Raw genomic sequence first — 23,400 nt, 5'->3', positions numbered from 1 at the left:
AACAACAAAACAATAATTTGAATGAAATTAGAAATATTACATATAAGGTATATATTACATGTTAGCTATATTGTAGAGGAACCTGAATATCTCCATTATAACTTCATTTGTCTGTATAATCAGTGGTTTGCATCATAGTACACTGTAAAATAATTACAAAAATCCCTTTTAAACTACTTTGAATGAATGTCATGAATTGAGCATGTGATCAATCCTCAGATACAGATCCACATATTTATATCAGAGAATTACAGTTTTAATGGTCTCCTTCTTGTGGGGAATGTGAGATATATACACAAGCACCTTCTTCCTTCTCATATTCAGCATGATACTCTATTTGAATAATGTTTCAATGACCTTCAGCAGCAAAGATTGAGGAAATACATCAATTTCTTTAGCAAGTTGGTAACATTGAGGCCAAATCAAAAGCTACAGGGTTATATGCAAATATATACATTGTAAGTACACTTGAACCATGACAATATTCAATGTGTATTCATGGCTGTAATAATGTATTTAAACTTTTTCCTTCCTTCCTCCCCACACCAGCAGTAGAAGAACTCACATCTATCAGCTAGCTGTTTTCCTATTTTCCAACATTTCTTAAAGATATTTACTTTTTTTCTCATCCATTCTAATATATTTAGCAAATTATTTTCCCCATAATTAATTAGGGCTGGTCCACCCAGCTTTAGAATAGTCATTGGAATGAGCCCCTAAATCTGTAGCATCTAAACAAAATCTCCCATATTTCCTGGAGTTCCTAAAGAACTAAAGTTCCTTCTTGCTATTTATTTAAATGAATCCTCATAAAGCAAGTCTGACCTAATACTGAAAATGTGTGTCATACCCAGTATAAGTGATAATAAACATGGATTGAATTCTAGACTCTTCTGAAAAATAACTTTATATGTCCAAAACAGTAATGTAAAGTGTCAGGCTCTCAGTAGGTGAACACAGTGTAGTTTGAACATCCCAAATTGCAATTATTCATCAATTCCACACAAAACAGTATTTATTTGGCTTCCAACTAAACTCAAAATTATTAGATTTCTTATATTTGGAAAGTGTATATCCATGGTCAACTTTCTGGGTAAACAATATCTTTTATCCCAAAATCTCATAAAACTATACACGCTATGCACACAAATTCTGCTTGGGCCCAAAAAAAAGGTAAACATACAAAGAATAAATGAATTTACAGATTCCCATTTCCAACACCTATAGAATACAGCATGTAAGGAAACTACTGAGATTGTAGAATCAGAGCAAAGTCGTCCTGGAGAGTTAATGAAAATTCCAAAAAGTAACTGACATTCCAAAAAGTTATCCCAGAAGACCTAATAAAGCTTCTTTTGAGACTTGCATCAGACATTTTAATGCTAATGAGGGATGCCATTTGATGTTATGCTAATAATTTTAATTTTTTAACAAGCTAAGTGTTGTATTTTGGAACAAATTGAGATCTAGGAAATTGATATATTAAAGAAATAAAAATAAAAGTACTATGTTTAACCAGTATCCTTCTAAATAACCTAAAAGCTTTACTCTAATTTTTCCAATTTTTAACGAGAAATAAACTTTCAGAGCAGATTTGTGAATATAACAAAACTTCACATAACATGTGAAGCTTAACATTGATAGTAAATGACCCATTTTTCTCCTCCATTCCCATTCATTTAATTACTGTTTTGGAACATTAAGTACACTCCACTTTATGTCAGGCACTTAACTCCTGCTGCTGATAAATCTGTCTAGCAAAGGATTTGGTCCTTGAAGTTAGTGCTTCAATAAACAACTTCAGCAGCAACACAACCTGTAAGTCACCTGCCTGCCCACCACTTTCTGAAAAAACAAAATGAATGCATGTTTCTTTCTTTATCAAACCAATGTACTCTTTAGAATACATGTGTCTGTGCATATTAGAGCAATTAGTCTCTGGTAAATATTCAGAGGCAGGCTTGGAGTGCTGTATCATAGGCAGGAGGGAATGATGAGAAAATAACAGCTTATGTTTCCATACAGCTGCTCCTCTACAGCATTCCAAAGCCTTATTTTCTTTATAGGCAGCTAAAATGCTCACTTTCTCCAGGCACCAGCCATTTCTGAGTTGAAGCACAGCAGCTGTTGAAAGCTTGACAGCAGTGCCACACAGTCAGGAGGGCCCACTGACAAAAACATTTGTTTTCCTCTGAGATAGCTGCATTTCAGTTTTTGATGGAAGCAAACCAGAGCAGCTAAATATTATTTGGGGGAGTGCTTTGATGCCTTGATCACAAGCATATGGCAGCAAAGTCTGCTCTGCAATCTATGTAGACAAAAAAAAAATTAAGACAACTGAAAGGAAAAATTATTATCTTTCACAAATGTAATGCTGAGGCACAGAAGGCTGACTATAAAGAATAGTCTAAGCCTATACCTAGATCATCTGAGGTCCAGAAAGGTTAATGTTTGTCTTCTCCCAGTGCACACAGTAACATAGCTCATATCTAAAGGAATTATTTTCATCCATTTGAAGAGGGACATGTATGTGAGGTACCACACCACTTGAGCAACTCTTCCCTAAGTGCCATGGAAGAACTGTCACTTCATGGACAAAACAGTCAATTACACTTGAGGCTTTAGTGCAATAACAACCATCCCTTAATATATTTATTTGGCATCAAGTGAAATATATGCAAGCTTCCAGTACTCTGCTAGTAGTCTGACATAAAAATTAACACCAATAAGTTAGGAAGGGAAAGCAATCAAAAGACTGTATGATAATTTCTGAGCAGTCTGCAAGTAACATGCTGTTAAAACAGGTAGGAGTCCAGGCTTTTTCCTGGACAATGGATACTGCTCAAAATAAAGGGCAAAGACTTGCAAGAGTCACTTGTTTTCCCCAGGCTTTTATCCAGAAATACCTAAATGATCAGCTTAAGACAGTAAAAAATGCAAAATATTATCCGTCCTGATGAATACTCAATGCCCCTTAGCAGAATCATACTTTTTTTTTCTGAAACAGCACCTATCTGCTAAAGAAAAAGAAAACAGGCTGCAGAGATACAGAAAGCAGCCCTCTCACATACAGTCAAGGAGCAGGTTGCAAACCACTTAGACCCTGAGGCAATAGCCAGAAAAATGCTGGGCAGTAGGAAAAAAAAAAAAAAAATCAGTTCATGCAGTTTTACTTCTGGAAAAATGAAAGGAAAAGAACAGGCATTATTCTGGAGGTTATGAGAGCAGTGCCAGAGCCATAGCTACTACTTGGGACATACAGCAGGAATTGACAGATACCAGTTTCATATCACACTAAATTTTTCTCATGTTAATAGAGATGCAATTAAGCAGAAAAGACTGAGCAGCTCATGTCAGGCCACACTGTAAACTTCCATCTGCTGATACAGAAACACCCCCGTGTTTTACACCGTATGCATTTCATACTCAACTTCTGGTATTGGCTGGCTTCCTCACAGAACAAACAGCTCAGTCTGCTGATCAGCACAGCTACACCTGTATCTGCAAATCCAAGAGCCCCCAGTGATATTCCCAGATATTGACAACTTCTATGCTAGCAAGCTCTGAAGGCATTTTCTTTGGCCTGCTCTCCTTGTACAACATCAAGCTTTGTGTGGCAGCTGGAGCATTTAAGAGACTGCTCCCATCTTGTCACGTTTAAGACAGAGTGCTGACAGCTCCAATCCCATTGCCCAGGTGTTTCATTTATTTATACAGAATCATACAAAAATTTTTAGTACCTTCAAAGTTAAATTGTGTCTCTGAAGAAAAGAGTTTTTCAGAGGTACAAGACTCAAAATGTGCTGTTCTCTCACAGTTCTTTAAGTGTGATAGTGAAGGCATTGAATCATTCATAAACTTAATTTCTTTTAGGATTTTTGTGCCTGAGATTTCATTTGCAGTAATGTTATTTTACTATCTGCAGTGATGTTATTGTGCTTTAAACTGGCATAACAGACAAAAAAATTCCATATTATTTAAATAAAATCATGGTAATGAAAAATCTCATTACTACAGTTGTTAAGATGAAAAATTAGATAGTTTCTCATGTTAAAAAGATACAATAGTTCTACAAACCCTACAGTCCAGCCTGGCAATAATTCCTTCTGCAATTCTGTTCTGCATAGTTACCTTATGGATATTCTGTTTTGGAATTCCACGCAGTGTGCAGTAATAATAAAGGTGCTCCCAACCTGTTAGAAGTTCATCCAAGGCATCTTGCTGTGGACAATATCCAATAAGAATACCTTCAGAGCTAGCAGAGAGTATATCCATTTCAGACCTGTTTAAAGAAAAAGAAAAATATTTGAATGCTGCTTAACAAATCCCATGGTCCTGGGTTCCACCCCTGGGGTACAAAACAAGCCCACAACGACCTTAAGTCTAAAGATAAAGGAGTTTGAGTCTTTGCCATGGTTACTTAGTGCAGCACCACCCATACACAATTCACACTTTTTGTCCTTTTTGGGTTAGCACAGCCACCAGCATGTCACTTTTGTGACAGAATGCATGTCAAGGTCAACAGAGCAACACATGAAGAGGAGACACCCATGAGAATTAATGCTCACCAATTTTACTTCTCTTATCTTTTTGGTAGTACCTGCTCTAAGGAGACACCTTTCAAACCATATGGTGCTCATATTGGATATTATATTGTATACAATATTATATTCATATCAGGCACGTTGAAGATTGAAGAGGAAGGACTTGAGAGGGAAATGCTGCTGAGTATTCTTTGTGTGTCTATGACCACACGCACACACGCATTCTACAGACAGCAAGAGTAAAACAAAACACAGGATATTAAAACCTAGTAACTTAAAAGACAATACAGGAAAAAGTATAAAATTATCCTGATTTAAGAGACTTTGGCCTTCACTTTGTAGCTCTACAGCATTACTTGAAATTACATTCATTGCTAAGAAGCAAGCTTGATTGCAAGGGTGTCTCATTACCCATAATGACACTAAATCTATCCTATTTATTCCAGCATCTAATTCCACACTCAATGATGCTGATTTACATGTACAGAAAGACCTGTCAAAATGAAGATACTTAATAATAAAAAATCTGAACTTTGAAAGAAAAAGTTTTCAAAAGATTCTGAGTAACAGAATGTTTTTCCTCTTAGTGGTTTTCTACATTTCTGATTAAACGAACTAAATATATGATTAATCATTTAGACACAAAGTAAATGCATTAACTGCAGGATCTACAAATGCCAGCAGTAGTGAAAATATAAATATGTATCTCCTGTTAACAAGATTCAGGAGTCTGGGGAGAAAAAATTCTGCATTTTACATAATGAACCACAGCATCAAAATATATTTTAATGCTATCAAAAGATAAATTAACATGATTATGACAAATTTTGCCATGGAATAGTTAGAATGGTCCTTTGCTGTTAATGGCAAAGATATAAAATCATGGTATCTTGGTTGATTTGGATGGTGCTATGTAAGTTATTTGCCTGTAGACACCTCTCTATACAGAGAGTTAGCAAAAAGTAGAAGAGTGATGAGGGAAGAGGATAAGAAAAGTGTTCCTCATTATTTTATATACCCTTACAGGACATTTTCAGCAAAGTATATACTGAACATTTACTGTCTCTGTTTCCAACCATACCTATGGAAAATTAAATAATTTTGCTATAGTCATCTTTACCATAAAATATGGATTCCATAATGCTGATCTTTTTGTCATCAGAACCATTGGATTCCTTATTTAATTAATTATAACACAAGAAAATACTATTCACAGTGAAATGTTATCTAGATGCTGCCAAACATAGATATGTCTGAGGTTTGTTTTGTTGGGAAGATTCATGAACAAGGTTTTTCTTTTGGTACAGCTGCTGTCCTTTGAAAAAAGAGACTTTTGATAATATGCCAAGTTCAGTCAGAAGAGAACAAATCACACTCAGGGATAATTTCAGGGACATTTACTCAGCATGACCCCTGTAGCTGGATAGAAACATCTTGTCTGCAATGGGCCCCTACCATGAAGAACAAAAAGTTAAATATGGATAGCTGAAAAACAAACAACAGACATCCAATATTCCTTAGCTAGAACTCTATTAGATCATCCTTACTCAGTTTACATCAGGAAATAAAAAGTGTCCTCAGTGTTAATTGTTCACACAGGGTTCTAGTGCCCTGCCTATGTAAAGCACCCAGTCGTAGATGAACAGTATCCCACCCACTGACATTTAGCTTTCATAAAGTGAGGGCAAAGTGAAAATGCATCATTTAATATTCTTACTCAGTTTGATCCCTTATCTTGCAACTTTATCCATTAGTGCTGACCCTGAACACTTCAAGACTTCACAATAACACAGAGGTTCTACTGCATTCACTAAAGAACTCACAGACCTTTCCACCTCACCCCTCCCCTTCATCTCTGTATCTGTCAAATAAAAAACAATCCAACCAGAAAACAAACAAAAACAAACACAACAAAAAAATACATATTAGGATTCCTATCTTTTAACCCAACTTTTTTTTTTTATGTGCAGTATAATGCCTCTTCTACCCTCAACATCAGAGACTAGATCTCCAAATCAAAATCCTGGACATTATAATTCATTTAGCCGGGTCCTAAATTTTTTCTGAGGATATAAGCAATAGAAATAAACAATAGATAAAGAAAATACACTCCAATTTTTTAAATTATAGGAAGTATTGTATAACAGAAAACAAGGTCTCATAATAGGAAATTGATTTTTCTTGAAATTCAGTTAATCTCTCAGATTGAATTTTTATGAGTCTAAATTAAATGAGAATTTCAAGTAGTGATGGCATGATACCAGAAAATCTTCTCAGTAAATTATATACTGTAAATACTTTCCCCTTTTCTTTTTTTAATTTCTGATTCGATTCATTAAACTAATTATAATCTGCTTCTTCCTTAACAAACATCATCATATATGCTATTATCAGAATCAAATTAGAAATATATTTTTTTATATTTTCTGAAATACATATTAGCATGCAGCAAAATGCTGATTCTTTTTCTCTCAAGCTAGAGAAAAACAGCCATTTGTTTTCTGCCTTATTATTATCAGGATGCCAGAATTTTTCTCCAGACTATACACATTAAAAACAAAACATACAGGAGGAAAAACTCAGGTAATTTTATAAATAGAGAGAAAAACTATGCAAGTATGGATTCCAACCCCTCTCAGGCTTTTGCCCATAGTACAGTAGACAATGAAATCTAGCATAATATCTAAAAACTATAGGGAAGAAAAAGGCTTTACACTAATACTTTCTGTATTTTTCTGTATCTTTATAACAACACAGCATACCTGTTATGTTTAAATTCTGTTAGTAATTTTGATTATATCATCTGATCAAGTTAAGACATAGAATATGTTTCTCCTTCATTTTTCTCTTTCATTTTGGACTACATCCTTATGCTCAGTCAATACTTCCCCTTGTTAGTTACATTTTCCCATAGAGTGAACAGCTGCAACAAACGACATCACCAGAATATTTCCGGAAATCTTTATATTTTAAATATAGTTTTAAAGTTGCAGAATTGCATTTCTAGAACTCCTTTAGAAATGGTCAACAGAACATCTGGCATCCACAAGAAAAATAGTGCAATCCAGCACTTAAAGCATGGAAGATTTTCTATTCCACCCTCATTTAAGTACTTTGGTAAAAATCATGATACTTTGGTGCAAGACATCCTGAGAAAACATCCAGGACTCAACCTGACTTTCCTCACTATGGAGTGCGCATCTCATAGTTTTGTACTACTGAGGAAAGAAACTTGCCAGACTTTCAAGATACCGGGATCATAAACTAAAATCATAGTATAGAAAGTTTTTGATTCCAAGGTGTTCCTCCTGTGACCATTTCAAGGCTTTTTACATTAATCTATTCATTCTGAGTGCTTAAAGAAAGCCCTGCAGTCATGGGTGGCGTGGGGCATTTGGGTCAGAGAGTCTTTGCTGACACTGAAAAGAAACATAATCCCTGGGATGAGTGAATATGGTTTTGGACAAAACATCTTTCCTTCTGTATAAACTGGACCCACAGTTTCCAAAAGGCCAGAGTGGCTATTGCAGAACTAGATTTGGATCTTGTTTGTTGCAATGGTTGTTTATAGGTGGTTGTGGGCTGGCATTCACAGGTAACCCTCAGTGCTGGGTTCCCAGAGCTGACTTAGTACCCCTGATATCAGTCTTATGGCTGGTTTTGGAAAAAATTCTTTTACTTTTGGCTCCACTGTGCACTTTGTTTTACTTTTATATTCCTTTTCTGCAGTTTTCGAATGCAATTAAATGCAGTGATATATATGGTACTTACAATACCACATATATATACCTGCTTCTGCAGAGAGATAAATTCCATTAATTAGCCAAAATGAAATATAAATTTACAAATTGCAAAAGTACTTAGACATTTCATTGTGCTCAGAACTGCACATACAATTCAGTGCATACTAATGCTCAATTAACATTACAAAAAATCAAGGTTAAAATATAATTAATGTAACTATAGCTTCATTATAATTAGACTAATTATACTGATATACAGTGTAAAAACAGCCATTTCAGCCATTATATTGATGCAAATTTATTCTTCCTTTCAAGTTAAGCTATTTGAACTACATTTTTAATTATTTATCAAGCTGAATATCATACCTATCAAAAAAGTTGAAGTTCTAACTATAAAGAAGTATTTTACTTTTCCTTCTATGTAGAGCACTTCTTTGGTCCTATGACTTTGTAATCCAGCAGCTGACATGACTGATACTTAATTCAAATAGGATGGGGAATTGCTGTCATGGAGGATCTCTCTGTGCAGAAGGAAGATGGAAATTCATGGGAGATAAATTAATTACATGAGGAAGGACTGCCAAATATTTCATTCCTTGATGAGCAACTTATGAGCAAGATGTCACCTGCTTTATCTATTTTTTTGCATATGTATCCCACTACACTCTTAAGTAATGAACTTAAAGTCACCTCTATTCAGCAAAGTAAAAACAGAAAATATTGCAAAACAGAGGGCACCAAAAAGACAAACCAGTCACACGTTATTCATTATTTTACATTGACCTTGCCATGATACTTAAAAGGATTTTTGACACTTCATCTTCAAAGCTCTGCTTAATTCACTTAAGAGAGGTTTTATAACAGAGTCACTAAAGAGTGTTAAACACAAGTAGAGAAGGGAAAGAAAACAAAGCCTGGCCAAAGCACACACAAACACAAAGAGTGGAACAGATGTACAGTATCTGCTGGTTACCTTAGCCCAACAGACATTCAAAGACTATGAAGAGTCGCTTTGTTCTCCTTTGTAATACCACTTTGTTAAGTGTCAGTTTTTCTTTTTACATATTTAATGCAGACCTTACTTCTTCAAGCTCTTTGACAGAAAAAGTAACTACAAAAATGTTTACAGTTTCATACACTACCTTTCATTTAGACAGCTCTAGCATTGGTGGCAATCTAGTTATGGCAGTAGAGCCAAGCATGAGACAATTTTAGTCGAGTTTTACTCTTTTAGGGCAACAGCTGTGCTACAGAGAACACAAAGAACTCTTCTAATTGTTAAGCAGATCATACCATTAATTATTAAACATATTTAAGTTTCACAACTCTTTAAAAGCCTGTCAGTCTCTTAATGTCTTATAAAACCATACTTTCGAAATACAAGTAAATAAATGTCATTAAAATAATCTACTTTCTAGTAATTATCCTCTTTGCCTTTTATATTTCTGCCCATTATGAAAGGTACTGCTGATACTTTGCTATTACTATTTTGTTTCCAATCCTTCTGAAGTAACTGCTCTCTGTTGCTCGTTGCTTTGGTGCTCTTCAATACTGGAGTGGCAAACATCCCTAATATGGAGACACACTCTCTAGAAGCTAATTATTTCTCTGTTTCATTTGTACAGGTATGTCACTGATACCAGTAATATCAATGAGGTACACAAAACAATAAAAAGTAAAATCCCCAGTGAAAGGCACTATCTTCATAAGACTTGACCTTGGTTGGTGATATATTCTATTATTAATCACGTAACAGCAACAACTAGAACAGGCCTTCAAAAGTTATATTAAACTGCCTAAAACATTCTCTGCAGAGGGAGATGAAAATTATAAAAAAAACAGTTTTTTTTGTAGACTGCTTAGCTTGTTATGCCGTTATGTTCACTTGGTCACACACATTGTAGGATGCAACATTCAGGCACATAGTGCATTTAAATACCTATTTAATTTTTAGTATATGAAAAAAGAGAAAACCTAATTAAACAGATCAGAAACCTTCTCTCCCTCAAAATCATTTCCCCACCAAAGAAGGCCAGGAAAAACCAATTTGTAGAAAAGATGAAGTTGGCTCTAGTATTTAACACACATTCCCACTTAATGACACCTTGCCTTATGAATCCCAGTGGTACTGAAAACTAACATACATAATACCTAGCTTCTATGGATTTTATTAGCTTTTGTTATGAAAACAGACATAGATTTCTCTAGAATTTTTAGGAATAAGCACATTTTTTTTGTGGTATTAGGCATTCAGAAAACAACCAAACTAAAGGCCAACAAATCTTTTTAAAGTACTTGAAGATGTGAATCTGCTCTTATGCAGTATTAAAAAGGAAGTTACTTCTCAAAAGTATATTTTTTAAAATTTATTTGAGGGTATAGCAGAAGTTCCTTGAGCATAAGTTGATTATTGGTGTGTGAAGCTCCTTCTCGATAATCCCCTGCACTTCCAAGATGTTTTAGGTTGAAATGAATTGAAGGTAGAATTTCAAAAATTCTACTTTGTGTTCAACTTATACCTTTGAAAAATCCTGTTTTTCACTTCTAGAACTCATGTTGCTCCAAGGTGCAATAGCTGTCCAATAAAATTCAAGGCCATTATCAGTGCACCTGCCTCAAAAAAACACCCCTGAATTCATTTTATATTTAGTATAAATGAGGAAAATATATGCACGGATTTATTTGATTTTTTGTTTGGTTTCTTTGTTTTTTTAATTAGTTTTTAAACCAGAAATTTTCAAGCATAGTTATTCAAGGAATGGAAACTGTTATGAATTAAGGATTTTCTGCATGGAATAAAATTAGCATCATCAAGGTAGAGTTAGATGTTGGAAAGAATTTCTTTACAGTGAGGATGATGTCACAGGAAGAAGTTGTGTTGAGAAGATGCAGATGCTGCATCCCTGGAGGTGTTTAAGGTTAGATGTAGCTTTGATGAAGCTGGTCTAGATTCTGTGAAGGATCCATCACACTACAGTATCTGGTCCTTTCACAGTGACAGAGGACAAAAAAAGTGCTCTCTCCAGCCAAGCCCAAAAGAGGTGGGATCTACATCTAAGCTGCATTATTCAGCAGGAATAGGTGTCAGAGGTAATGCTTTTTATGGAATCTCCTTCATTATGTAATTTTTTAACAAAATATCTAGTTCTGCTGACCAAGAAATGTTTTGCAGCTGTGATCAGCAGCTGCTTTCTTTTGCTGACTCTAGTCTCTGTGCCAGGAGCACCAGGCTTCTGAGTACACTACCAGAGTAAGAAAAGGAGAAGCCTTCTTACCATAATATCCCCTTCCTTCATTTATCTGAATCACGAATGCAAATCTATCCACTTAAAATTCCCTGCAATAAGTAGTTTTAGTCATTCTTAGCTGCTGAGGAATGGTTCTCCAGACCTGTTGTGATTACCATCTCACCTCTGGAAGAGCCAGCAAACTTGCCCCTAAGTGATTTTCAGGATTACAGCAACACAATGCACCGTGATCTGCTCAAGAGCAGTTTCCAAAACATGAAGCAAGGAACAAAGTCAGGAGGGACATAAATTTCTTCTCACAGCCTCAAATTGTTTGTTTCTCTAAGTTTAGCTACTGCATAATAGCAGCTCTTGCTTAAGGTTGCCTTCTTGGATTAGCATTAAATTTTGAAAACTTGGGAATATGGGATTTACACTCACTTCAGCTGCTGCAAACAGAAAAAATCCATAAACTCGATTGACACCACCATAATACAAGGCAATAATTAACGTTGTCAAGGGTATTTTGTACATTGAAATTCAATTGTCTAAGGCTTTATCTCACGCCTCCTAAATGTGTCAAATTTCATTACCTATGTTTTAGTATATGGTAAATAACATTGCATCTTAATATATGCTTTCATGTTGGATTTATAAAATACAGTATGGGAAATAAAAGTGACACACACAACATCCAGGGACATCATTTAGCCTACTGTCAAAAGCTGGTAGCACACTAAAGCTGACCTCAGAATCTTTTTTTATCTGTTTAACCAAAAGTACATAGCAACACAACTGATAGAAGGAGTACAGGCACTGTCAAATTGCTTTGTAATTTTTTAAAAATTATCTTGGTGAGTTCCAAAAATATATACAGTAGTCAGCAAGGACACTGTATGTGTCATATATAATAATGAATTATGTTTTTATAACTTTATAATTTCTTTCATGTAGCTGTTAAAATTTTAATGTTAAAATTAGATGTTGAAATTGGAATTGCCACACTAGACCAAATAATTTACCCATATATAGCCCTGAGACCACGTTTCACTGGGACAGTCATAAGTGGTCCATGAATGTACAAGTGGGATCCAAGGCAAATCCCATTAAAATCTACAGCAAAACATGGCTCAGAATCTCTAAACATGGGAGCTTAAATGTCCTGATACCCTTATGGCAATATTTTATTTTTATAAAAATATTACAGATAATTTTATTTCTTCAAATTTCAAATCCTCTACAGACTCTGCTATAAACTTCTGACCTTGTCATATCCTGGTACAAAGCCATCCATCAGGTCCAAAGAACAGCAAATGTTGATTTTTATCTAATTTTAAATCACTTCTGTTATAGTTTGTTTTGCTTAATATCTGAAAAGTTTTGTCTTCTGTTTAAGTCAGAAAATCATAAAAATGAAAATGTCTGGAAAAATATAAATGAAAATCATCTAAAAGTCTCTCTAATCATTTTAAAGTCTCACTCACACCACATCTCTTAAAAATAATTTTTCCAAAATCTGCTTGTTTTTTTAAAACTATTTCTGCTTTATGATCAACATTTTTTTATTATTCACTATGAAAGATAATGAAAAAACACATTGAAGTAAAATTATGTTTGATAATGTTGATATTGTCCATTTCAAAATGAAAATTTTTCAGAAAACTGAATTTTGGCAATAACTGAAGTCACCTATTCTTTGAAGTTACATTTGATGATCATTATCTTTGTAAAGAAATAAGGAAACACTATGAAAGCATTTGATTTCTAAACCAAAGAAATGTAGCTTACCATTTTGAAAATTAAAAAATACTTCCTTTAAACATTTCTTAATTAAACTATTGACCTGTCCTTTTCCAAAAAATATTTTGAAATTTACATCATTTAGAAAATGAAAATAGCCCAAAATCCATTAATATATGTGCATATACATATCTACTACTGACTGAAAAAAATAACTTTCTTTCCCCTGAATTTTGCTGAGAAAAATTTAAGGTATTGGTTACATCTAACCCAAAGTCCATTATTCATTTATCACTCCATCAGAATGATAAATCTCACCAACTTCTAATTACATAGCATATTGATCAAGTAATTAATTAATGACTCTGAAGTATATAAGTGTAAGAAAATATTTTAAAATTTCCCACTTGAAGCACTGCCTATCTGCCTAAACCTGGAAAACTTCCAGTGCAGTACTGAAAGTAGGAGGATATATGTCCATGCATTTTAAACATATGCTAAGATTTTTTTTTTTAAAGTTTCAGAAGGATGTATATTAAGCCTTCTTAGAGTTTCTCTTTTGCTATCAGACAAGTTTACTCTCAATTAACAAAGCTGTCAAACAGAATTAAATAATGCTAAAATGCTTTTCCACAGAGACTTAACAGCAACAACGCAATATACATTTAAAAGGGAACAAAATGGGTCCCTAGAGTACAGTATAAAGGACTGAAGATGTGCTGAGTCTTTGATCATGTGCATTATCAATTAGCACTGTTCTGATCAAACCCTGTGTTATTTACCCAGCAGGAGTCCTGATAACAGCACGTCCTGCAGATGGGATGATGTCTCCAGTTAGCATCTTAAATGTTGTGCTTTTCCCAGCTCCATTTGTTCCCAGGAGTCCAAAACACTATCAGAGATATTAAAAAGAAATTAATCAATATGCTATACTGAAAAGAAAAAAGAAATATCATCCATTAAAATTTCTCCCCTTTACATATTTTCTATTATATGTCTGTAAGAAACTGTATATGGAAATAATGTATGTGCAAATTCCCTTTCCCAAAGAAAATCAGTTAAAAAAACCTCAGGTATATTGGATTTTGATTATCCCCTAACTATTAAAAGTGACTTATTTAGGATTCTAACCCTCCTCTTAACCCTGCCCAACAATTAAACTCATTATTTATCCATATTATCAGTAAATGCTACATTTGAACAGGAGGATTTTAGGTCCTGCTTCCAAACCCTGGATATTAGTCCATAGAGTCAATATTTCCAAGTTTCTCACGAGCTGCTTCACTCTGTACAAGTGAACATGAAACATCCAAATGACACACTCATTCTGAACAGTTATTTCAGGCCCCTAGCTGCAATAACTTAATGCTAAAGCTGGGATAGGATTCATATTAAATCCACACATAACTGTTTATGATTTTAAAATACTTTTTTCATGAACTTTCTTATTGATTGATTGATTGACAGGCTTTGATCAACAATAGCATTCTCCTGGTTACCTCAGTTACCCAAAAGCTGATCAGTAAGTAGCAGGACATCACTGCATCTGTGCTCCCATGTGCAAGTTTCTCAGATCTTCCCATTTTATACTAGCAACCAAGAAAAGTAATCTCTTTCTCAGTAGTTTAGAAACCATCCAAATAATGAATAAAGCACCCAAACACTAACATGTTCAGCACTAAATTTCAATTTATTGAACTAGTTTATTTGTATATGCTGTACTCAAATGTGCTGTGATGATTTCAGTATGGGAACTAAAAGCGTGCTGTGGTAACAAATTCAGGATTCAGTGCATAGTTTGCAATTGAGTTGTGTTTTCCATTTTCTCTTTGAACACTAAACTCTATGCTACCTTACTTGGTTTTTATGTTAGCCTGTAATACAGTCATTCGGTAAAGATAAACATGAAGTAAAAAAATTAAAATTCTTATGAATGTTTAACAAAAAAAAAAAAAAAATTAAAAAAAAAAAACAAAAAAACCCCAAACCAAGAAACAGTATATTTTTCAGCATCACCAGTGTTTCTGCTTTTATCCAGTTATTGATTTTCAAAAATTACTACAACTGAAGCTTTTCTGCTGCTATCTACAGGCCTACACCATGTAGGCACACTGAGTATATCTCAACAATTGCTCAGAACAGTGTTACTTCATAAAAGGGGAAAATGAAAGATCCCTTTACCTCTCCCCTGGGTATGCCCAAGCTTATGTTTTCCACAGCAGTGTTCTTCTTACTGAAACCTCCATAACACTTCCTGAGGTTGTACAGAAGTAGGACATCATTACCAGTTCTTCCACCGAAGAGTCGCTGCCGCTCCCTTTCTACATCAACATCTTCTGAGGGGCTGTCCAAGCTGTTAGCTGAGCAATGACCCCTACAAGAGAGGATGGCAATAGCTGATACATGGCAAACTGTTCATTGCTGCACTCTGCATAACTCTTGTTTTCCTGGCTGTAATCTCTTAGCACTTGGTGATCCCTTCAGAACAGAATTCAAGGGGTAAAAACTACATATTTTTTCTGTAGCTTGGATTAATTTAGGTACACCATGGTATCAGAAGCATTTATCTTCAGTTGTTCAAAGGAACACATCCCATTTTCTTTCTCCAAAAATTAATTCACTGCCCATTATGTCACAGAATACAAAGAACACACCTTGGTTTCCAGAGGAGATCCCAATGAAGGAAAAGACGCAAAAGAAGTAGTAGCGTTCCCTGAAGGGACATTTCCACAAAAATCCAGCCCAGAAAATCCATCTCAAAGGGGCTCACATAAGAATCTATTCCAAAGTTCCTGGTCAGGTCGAACTTGATCTGATTATACGAAAGCTCTATTAAACCCTGGCCTAGGCAGAACTGTGGGAATATGATGAATGCCCATTTGAGGATATTGTAGATGTTCTGAAAACTCTGTATTGAGACGTGGCAAGGATGAAGGAGAATAAAGAAAAAAGGAAAAAAATTAGTTTTCTCCAACAGCTTAATACGCACACTTGCAAAACTGAATACTGCATTCAAATCTCACTCGTGGTAAACTGAACTCTAAAGTGTATATTGTGAACTATTTTGGGGACAGGATTTATATCATATTGCATTTTAGACTTTCTACATCCATGGCATTCTAATCTTAGTCAAAGTTCACAGAGGGTATCAAAACACACGAAGCCATGATTCTTCTATTTCCCTAACATTTTAATATTTGAATACTAGTGAATCTAAATCACCAACTTAAACCCAAGTGAATACCAAATTTGCTTACACACTTGAATGACACATAAACCAGATTTAACTTCAAACATCAAATTTTGACCTGTACATGAATAGAGTCATACTCATTCTGAAACTCCTGTCCATCAAGTTGTTCAAGCATCATTAAGACTAATTAAAATTACATATATGGCAGGAGAATGCACTGTATAAATTACTATTCATACAGTGCATTAGTGATCTTAGGAATATGCAGCTTATCTCTTATGTCAATATTATTCAAACACATTTTACGATGCATATAATCTATTTAATGGACCAGAACAGCTCCCATTATGTGCCAATTACAACTTAATGGTCTAGAAAATGTCAAAGTTTCAATTAACACTGTTTTTCCATTATTGCAGCATGATTTTTTGGGTTATAGACAAGTTAAAATTCAAGATTGTAACAGTCAGCACAGTATATTCTGAGACAGAAAAATCACGGATATTTAAAAACCATATGTTTTTCTTCTGGAAAAATTTTACCTGTATAAATATCTAAACACACAATATATGAACATTCTCAAATATATATGCATGTATATGAGTGTATACATCTTAGTTATGAACAGGGTAAACCAAAGGTTTTATACTGACCTGCACTTTGGAAATTATAGCTAACAAGCGGGGTAAGAGGGTCACCAGCATGGTACACAGGCCAAACACAAAATTTAAGGAGATGTAAGAAATAAAAGCTATATCTGCACTTGAGAAGAATCTGGATGCAAGATACATCCAAGGTAAAGTTGCATATCTGAAAGTTTAAAGAAACAAAACTGTCACAAATAAGTTATTTTTTGGCCTCATTGCTCCCCAAAATGTCAGTTATCATATTAGAAAAAAACACAATCATTGTACCTTAGGACAAACAAGCAACTCTTCAGAAAAAGTAATTTTAAAAAATGATAAATTTGGGAAATATATTCTTTAAAAATTGGCTTATGCTTCCATAGATGCACACATATTTACTGTTACATTGTGTGTAGATATAATCCATTTTTGCATATATCACCCACAGCTATTTACTTTGACTATTCCAGACAGGTTGCAATCCTGATTTCTGAATGATTGTAAACCCATGTACCTTAGCAAGCCTCTTACACAGATATGGAATTAAAACCAAATATTTAAAGATTAAGTAATGGTTCCTGAGGAGTTATCTTTTCTGGAAGGCTTTCACAGAAAGAAAGAAAAATGGGGAGGTAGGAAGCAAAGAAAGAGAAGAAAAATATGTAAAAAACAATGTTTGAACTGGAACTAGTATTTGTGTCAGTGATAGGTGAGAATTGAAAAATCCTACAGACATGCCTTGCTACTACTTTAACTAGGTGCCAGTAGAGTAATAGCTACCAAAAATGAGTGCATAACACAATGAGTATAAGACAGCATGTCCATGGCTACATCATCTTCAATGAGAAGCTTTAAAGGAAGGAGGGAGGCACCTCCATTATAACAAGTCAAATTATGCCTAGCCAAACCAGAGCACACAAATGTTTTTGTTTAAAAAGAGATGTTTATAAAGATTAAAACAAGGCCCAGCCAACCAGAGCATGCGACGTCATGTAAGGAAAATTTATTTTCCATTCAACATACTGTAAGATATATCAAACAAGCAGTATATAGACTGCAGGAGCATAGGTATCAGCACACACTATTGCACAAGGATAAGGATGTATGCAGTGCATATATAAACATTTCTATACTAACAGGAATTAATATATTCATTCAAATAATAATAAAAAAGATACATAACTGTTTTAATAGTGAGGTCGATGCAAGAGCAACTAGCCAAAAATCTGTGAATTCACTTCTTCACTGCCTTAAAATGTAGTTTAGATTACTACACTAAGTCATAAAAGTCATTTTACTAAATGACTTTAGAATACTTTACTAAGTTGTTCCCTTTTGAATTCAGTTCTGTACTTTACAGATGAATCTTTTGCATTGGAAAATGCCAAAATCCTTTACCTTAAAAAACAAACTTGCAAATCCTGCTGGGAAGTAATGATAATGTTATCTTCTGTATACAGGAAGATAAAGGGTAAACGACTCAATGTATGGGTCTCAAATGAAATTGTAAGCATTCAAGATCCCACTGTAATTTTCAGCCTTCCTTTTCCAGTCTTAATCGCACAACCTTTTCTTCCCTTCATGCACATACCAAAATCACTGTTCTCAGACTAACAGTATCATAAATACAAGTCCATCCTTGGAAAGAGCTCCGGAAAAATCCATGATTTACAGTGCTGTTGCTGTGCTTTAAATGAAAGCCAAATTTTATTTGTTTGCTTATAGCTGCTAAGAAATGAGTAAGACTTTCAGAATCCTAAACTTATATGATGTTCAAGTGCAGCCTTTAAAGTTGTGGCCAGTCACATCTACATTTCTATCCTCTTTCTCTTCCTTCAGCTGCAGTTGCAAGTTAGTATTTTTCTGAGTATAAAAGACAGAACATTTTGGACAAAATTGCTTAGGTATTTGGACTAGAAAAGACCTCTGCAATCATCTAAAAGAGAAAAATATGTAGTTTAGTTATATTTTTTAAGGAAATCACTAAAGTAACACACTAAGAAACTTGATTATTCTTTAAAGCACACCTCTTATCTTTGACGTTTTTGTATAACTGGGCTCTTTTTATCTTTTTTCTAGATCAGAAAATCTGCACAAGTGTACCCTGAAGAGGAAAAAAAAAACATTTTTATACAGAAAAAGATGAAGATGATGATGGCATACACATGAATGAGTATATGTACAGTACTGGGGAAGAATAAAATGGCCACAATAGGCTTGATCACATTTACAGTGTAGTTAGGCTGAATAAAGGGTAGATTAGGAAGAATGACAACTCTGAAATTTATCAAGGTCCTTGAAACACGTTAAAGACAGCTTTTGGACCTTTAATATATGTTAATACACATTGAATACACAGATTTCCTCTTAAAAAATCACTGCAACATCTGTTACGTCAGCCAAAGCTGGAGGAGAACAGGAGGGATTGTATTGAGCTGATTCAGCTGCATCTGCAATCAACAAAATAAGACCCATTTTCATTCAATGATTGTTTTTCTGAAATACTTAAAGTTTAACTCAACGCTTTGGTTGCAACAATGTCAGCATAACTGGCAATTAATAGTACACTGTGGGCAGGGCCAAAGCCCATAGCACACCAGAAATGCCGTGACTTCAGTAGACATACAGGTCTGTGTTGAGTGCCTCAATTGCTGCTTGGCTAAGATTTCTATAGAAGCCTACACCTTGCTAATATGACAGCAACTGAATCACAATAAAGATTCAGTGGTTGTAAAGCTAATTTTAAAAAATATGAGATGTCATTGTATGAAATCTTTGCCCTAAGACTGGTTAGAATTTGTGCCTTTAACTTGAAAGAATAACTTGATGGAACTGCAGAAGAAAGGAACTGAGTGTGGTACAAAATATACAAAGAGGAGGAAATAATGATTTTGGATGTTTCATACAAGTTATTTACAATATTCCAACATAATGACGTCTAGAATATTTCATTCTAATTTGGCTATTCACATCCAGGAAAGATGAGCTCAAACTAGAATTATAAGGAAAAATGATAAATATAATTTTGCACAGAATTTGGAGGGTTTTATAAGAGAAGAGTTGGCTTATTTTGGCTTGCAAAAGGCATTTGATGGACAGTTATGAACTATGCTTCTGAATAAACTTAGGCTAGAATTTCCAAGAAAAGATCCAGCTTTCAGGATACCTAAGCAGTTTCCAAAAAATTAGTTGCTGGAAGCACAAAACCCTGCAAACAGTTTTAAGGTACAGTACAGTAAATTGGGAGGGTTTTTCTAAGTGTTTATCTGAGACTTTCTGTACTAGAACATGTCCTGATCTTGTAGAAGGCTCTTTCTTCTTTGCTTCCCTGCCATTCTCTTACAGAGAAGATATATTTCATTATCTAAACATCTGCCACGTAAGATATTCACTCTCCCCCACAAAGGTACCAACAATTACTTGCTTGAAATAAATAATAAACTTCTCAAAAGCCTTTTCCTTTAGCAATTTATCTTCAGCATTTCCAATATCACCTTAGACAGCACATGGGAAGAGCTATGAGTCTCAGTTTATTTAAACAGACCTGGGACTTCTATCTTTAAATAAAAAAATAACTTTAAAATCAGTTTCTATTGGAAATATTACCCTGAAATTGTGGTGTATTACAGAAGTTGTGCAGGTAGAACAAAACTTAATTTTTGCCCCTCTAGTGACACAGCAGAATACACCATTCATTTAATTTATCCCAGAGCTGAAAAGGCTTATTTTATAGACATATCCAGCCCCTGTTTAAACAGTTATTTTAACCTTTTACAACAGGATTGGGGTTTTTTTCATTGGTTGTTTGGGGTTTTATTTTTGTTTTGGTTGTTGTAATCTTGTGAAACTAAGCAAGGAGTAGCATGGTAGAACTTTCCTCTCTCACAGTACTATTGGGGGACAAATCTCCAACCAGCCCAGTACTTCACCTTGGACAGCCTTCTCACTGGAAATACAAACTCCTGGAGTATGTCAAATTACAGGAAATGTATAGAGCTGCAATAAAAGCTGTTTCTTACCTTCTTGATGATATTCTGAACAGCTAAGCATTGAAATTCTGACCTATGTCAATATTGCCTCATTTTCTGGAAGATAACATACAATCCATTTCTAACAGCAAACTACTGTTATACAAGCTGAGTGTCTTCTGAGACATTTGCACTCTTTTTTGTGTGTGTGTGTGAGTAAATCTCCCTCCACTTTTTGTGTTTAATTTTCAAGCTCACATTTCAGCCTGTTTTCTCCCTTTATTTTGCTGAATCATAATTGCTTACAAAGACAGAAAACCATGCATCCGCCAGCAGGTGCAAGCTACATATAAAGATTTGCTGGTTTCTTAGAAGCTGTAATTCCATAGTAGCATTTCCAATCACATACCCAAAGAGTATCAGCAGGAGAGAAGTGGCTGCCAAGTTCTTTCGGAAAGTGAAGGCTGAAAGCTGGAAGGCACTAATAACACCAACACACAGGGTGACTGGGACCATGTAAAACAGCTAGAAACAGAAGGAAAAAAAATTGACTAGGTGAGCATCTCTTACTGGTCTTACCTAATTTGCATAGAAGGGTTTTACAAATTAACTTCTCCATACTTACAATACAATTATAGTATAAGTTAGGAAAAAAAAGGCAGAAGAGATTGGAGATTTGATAGTTTGCATTTGCTGTGAAACTGCCCCCTAGACATTAAACAAACTGACAAGATAAAATTTGACTTGAATATCCCCCTTAATCCTATTTCTATTGACCTTTCCAATACATCCATTTAACAAGCTAACTCTTCCAGATAATGAGTCCATGTGGGGCTATTGCTCCAAAACATGAAATTACACTGTGAACACAGAGGCTTAGTTTCAGAAACAGAATTTTCACTGATTGGTGCTGCATTCATATGGGATAATAATAATGATGCAATTTTAAGAGATTTTAATGAAGGACCATGTGTGCAGATGAAGCAAATTGCATCTTTTATTGGAAATGGGCACAATATGTAAAAGCATTACAGCCATTAGGTAAAAGGGAAAACAATTTCTCTATTTAGTCTCTTGACATAATGGTAACCAAATACTTAAGGTTAGCAGGGTGGGATTGGTACAGGAGATTCATATCCAAGAATTCAAGAGAGAGGAGTTCTGCTTGAAAGAAGCAGTGGCAGGATGTGAAAACCTGTGCTCAGCTCTATTTTTAGTGTCTGCCTGCTCTGTGCACTGAACCTGAGCCCCCTAGAGCACTGACTGCCTCCATTTCTGCTTATGTAATATTTAGCTTTATAGCTTTAACCCAGTAGAACTGAGATTCTGAGATACAACTGCAATGGAGACAACAAATCAAGGTCTAGCTAAATATTCAGTGCAGAAGAACAAAACACTTAAAATTAGAATTTCATACTGAACTACAATGAAAACCTGTTCCAAATTAAACCAGAGGCCATCACAACTTTGTACTAGGAAAACATAGGTTTTTTTAAGAGAAGAGCAATTGAGTAAAATGTAGATGAATGCAGTGTTCCCATCTTATTCACAGTGTACCTTTTCTTTGCCATACACAAGTATCATAAACTACCACCTACAGATATATGTTTCAGTTATCCTGAAGTTGTTTAAAAATATTTTAGAGAGAAGTCACAAAGCATTTGAGTCACAGTATTTTTCAATAAATCTGGGGCTTCTGCTAGAAATAAATAAATAACTTTTAAATCAAATTCTATTGAAAATCTTACCCTGAAATCATGGTGTATTACAGAAGTTGTGCATGTACAACAAAAAAATCTTAATTTTGTCCATGTAGCTAGACAAGGTTAATCTGAACAAAATGTCTCTATTTCTCTTTAAAATTTCTTAGCACTTACACTTTTTCCATTTGTTGAACATAGTAATGAATATCATTTGTGCCTATAAACAGAGTAAGAACAGTCTGATTCTCATGAGAACAATTTCATAAATCAAACTTCTGCAGGCCTAGTAAAGATTCTGCTACCAGTAATACAGGACACAGCCTGTAATACTTGAAATACATAGAGGGATTTAAAATTTGACAGTTCATATATTCATGTGTTCAGTGTCCCTAAATGATCTGGAGCACAATTAGCATTTAAAGCAGTGTCTGTTCTTTCCCACATCATGATTGATCATGCAGTACTGTTGAATTTGTGAGAACATTTTGAGAGATTGGCAGAAAATAATGAGGAGTTGACTTTGTTCACAAGGAGAAACTGAATGATGGAGGACCGTTTTTAACCAAGTCTTCTTATCTGAAGCAGCAGCAAAAAGAAATAGGAAGATTGACTGGCCAAGTAAATAACATTTGGAAAAATGTGCTCTTACCTCAAGA

At 34.7% G+C, this 23,400-nt stretch overlaps 1 protein-coding gene across 1 annotated transcript in view; it reads right to left on the bottom strand.

Annotated features, from left to right (window-relative positions):
* Positions 1-23,400, bottom strand: part of ABCA13 (ATP binding cassette subfamily A member 13) — a gene marked incomplete at its 5' end in the record, with an annotated part of 166,003 nt that overhangs the window by 23,728 nt on the left and 118,875 nt on the right. The window contains 6 exons of the mRNA XM_079299367.1: positions 4,132-4,282; positions 14,037-14,146; positions 15,436-15,628; positions 15,909-16,162; positions 17,101-17,257; positions 21,451-21,566. Of these exons, the coding sequence (XP_079155493.1) occupies positions 4,132-4,282; positions 14,037-14,146; positions 15,436-15,628; positions 15,909-16,162; positions 17,101-17,257; positions 21,451-21,566 (981 nt within the window). The remainder of the gene's footprint in view (positions 1-4,131; positions 4,283-14,036; positions 14,147-15,435; positions 15,629-15,908; positions 16,163-17,100; positions 17,258-21,450; positions 21,567-23,400) is intronic.

This window comes from Erithacus rubecula, assembly GCF_903797595.1.
Source record: "Erithacus rubecula genome assembly, chromosome: 3".
NCBI classification, from domain to species: domain Eukaryota; kingdom Metazoa; phylum Chordata; class Aves; order Passeriformes; family Muscicapidae; genus Erithacus; species Erithacus rubecula.
The sequence above is the reverse complement of the archived record's forward strand: the minus strand, read 5'-3'. Positions and strand labels throughout refer to the sequence as shown.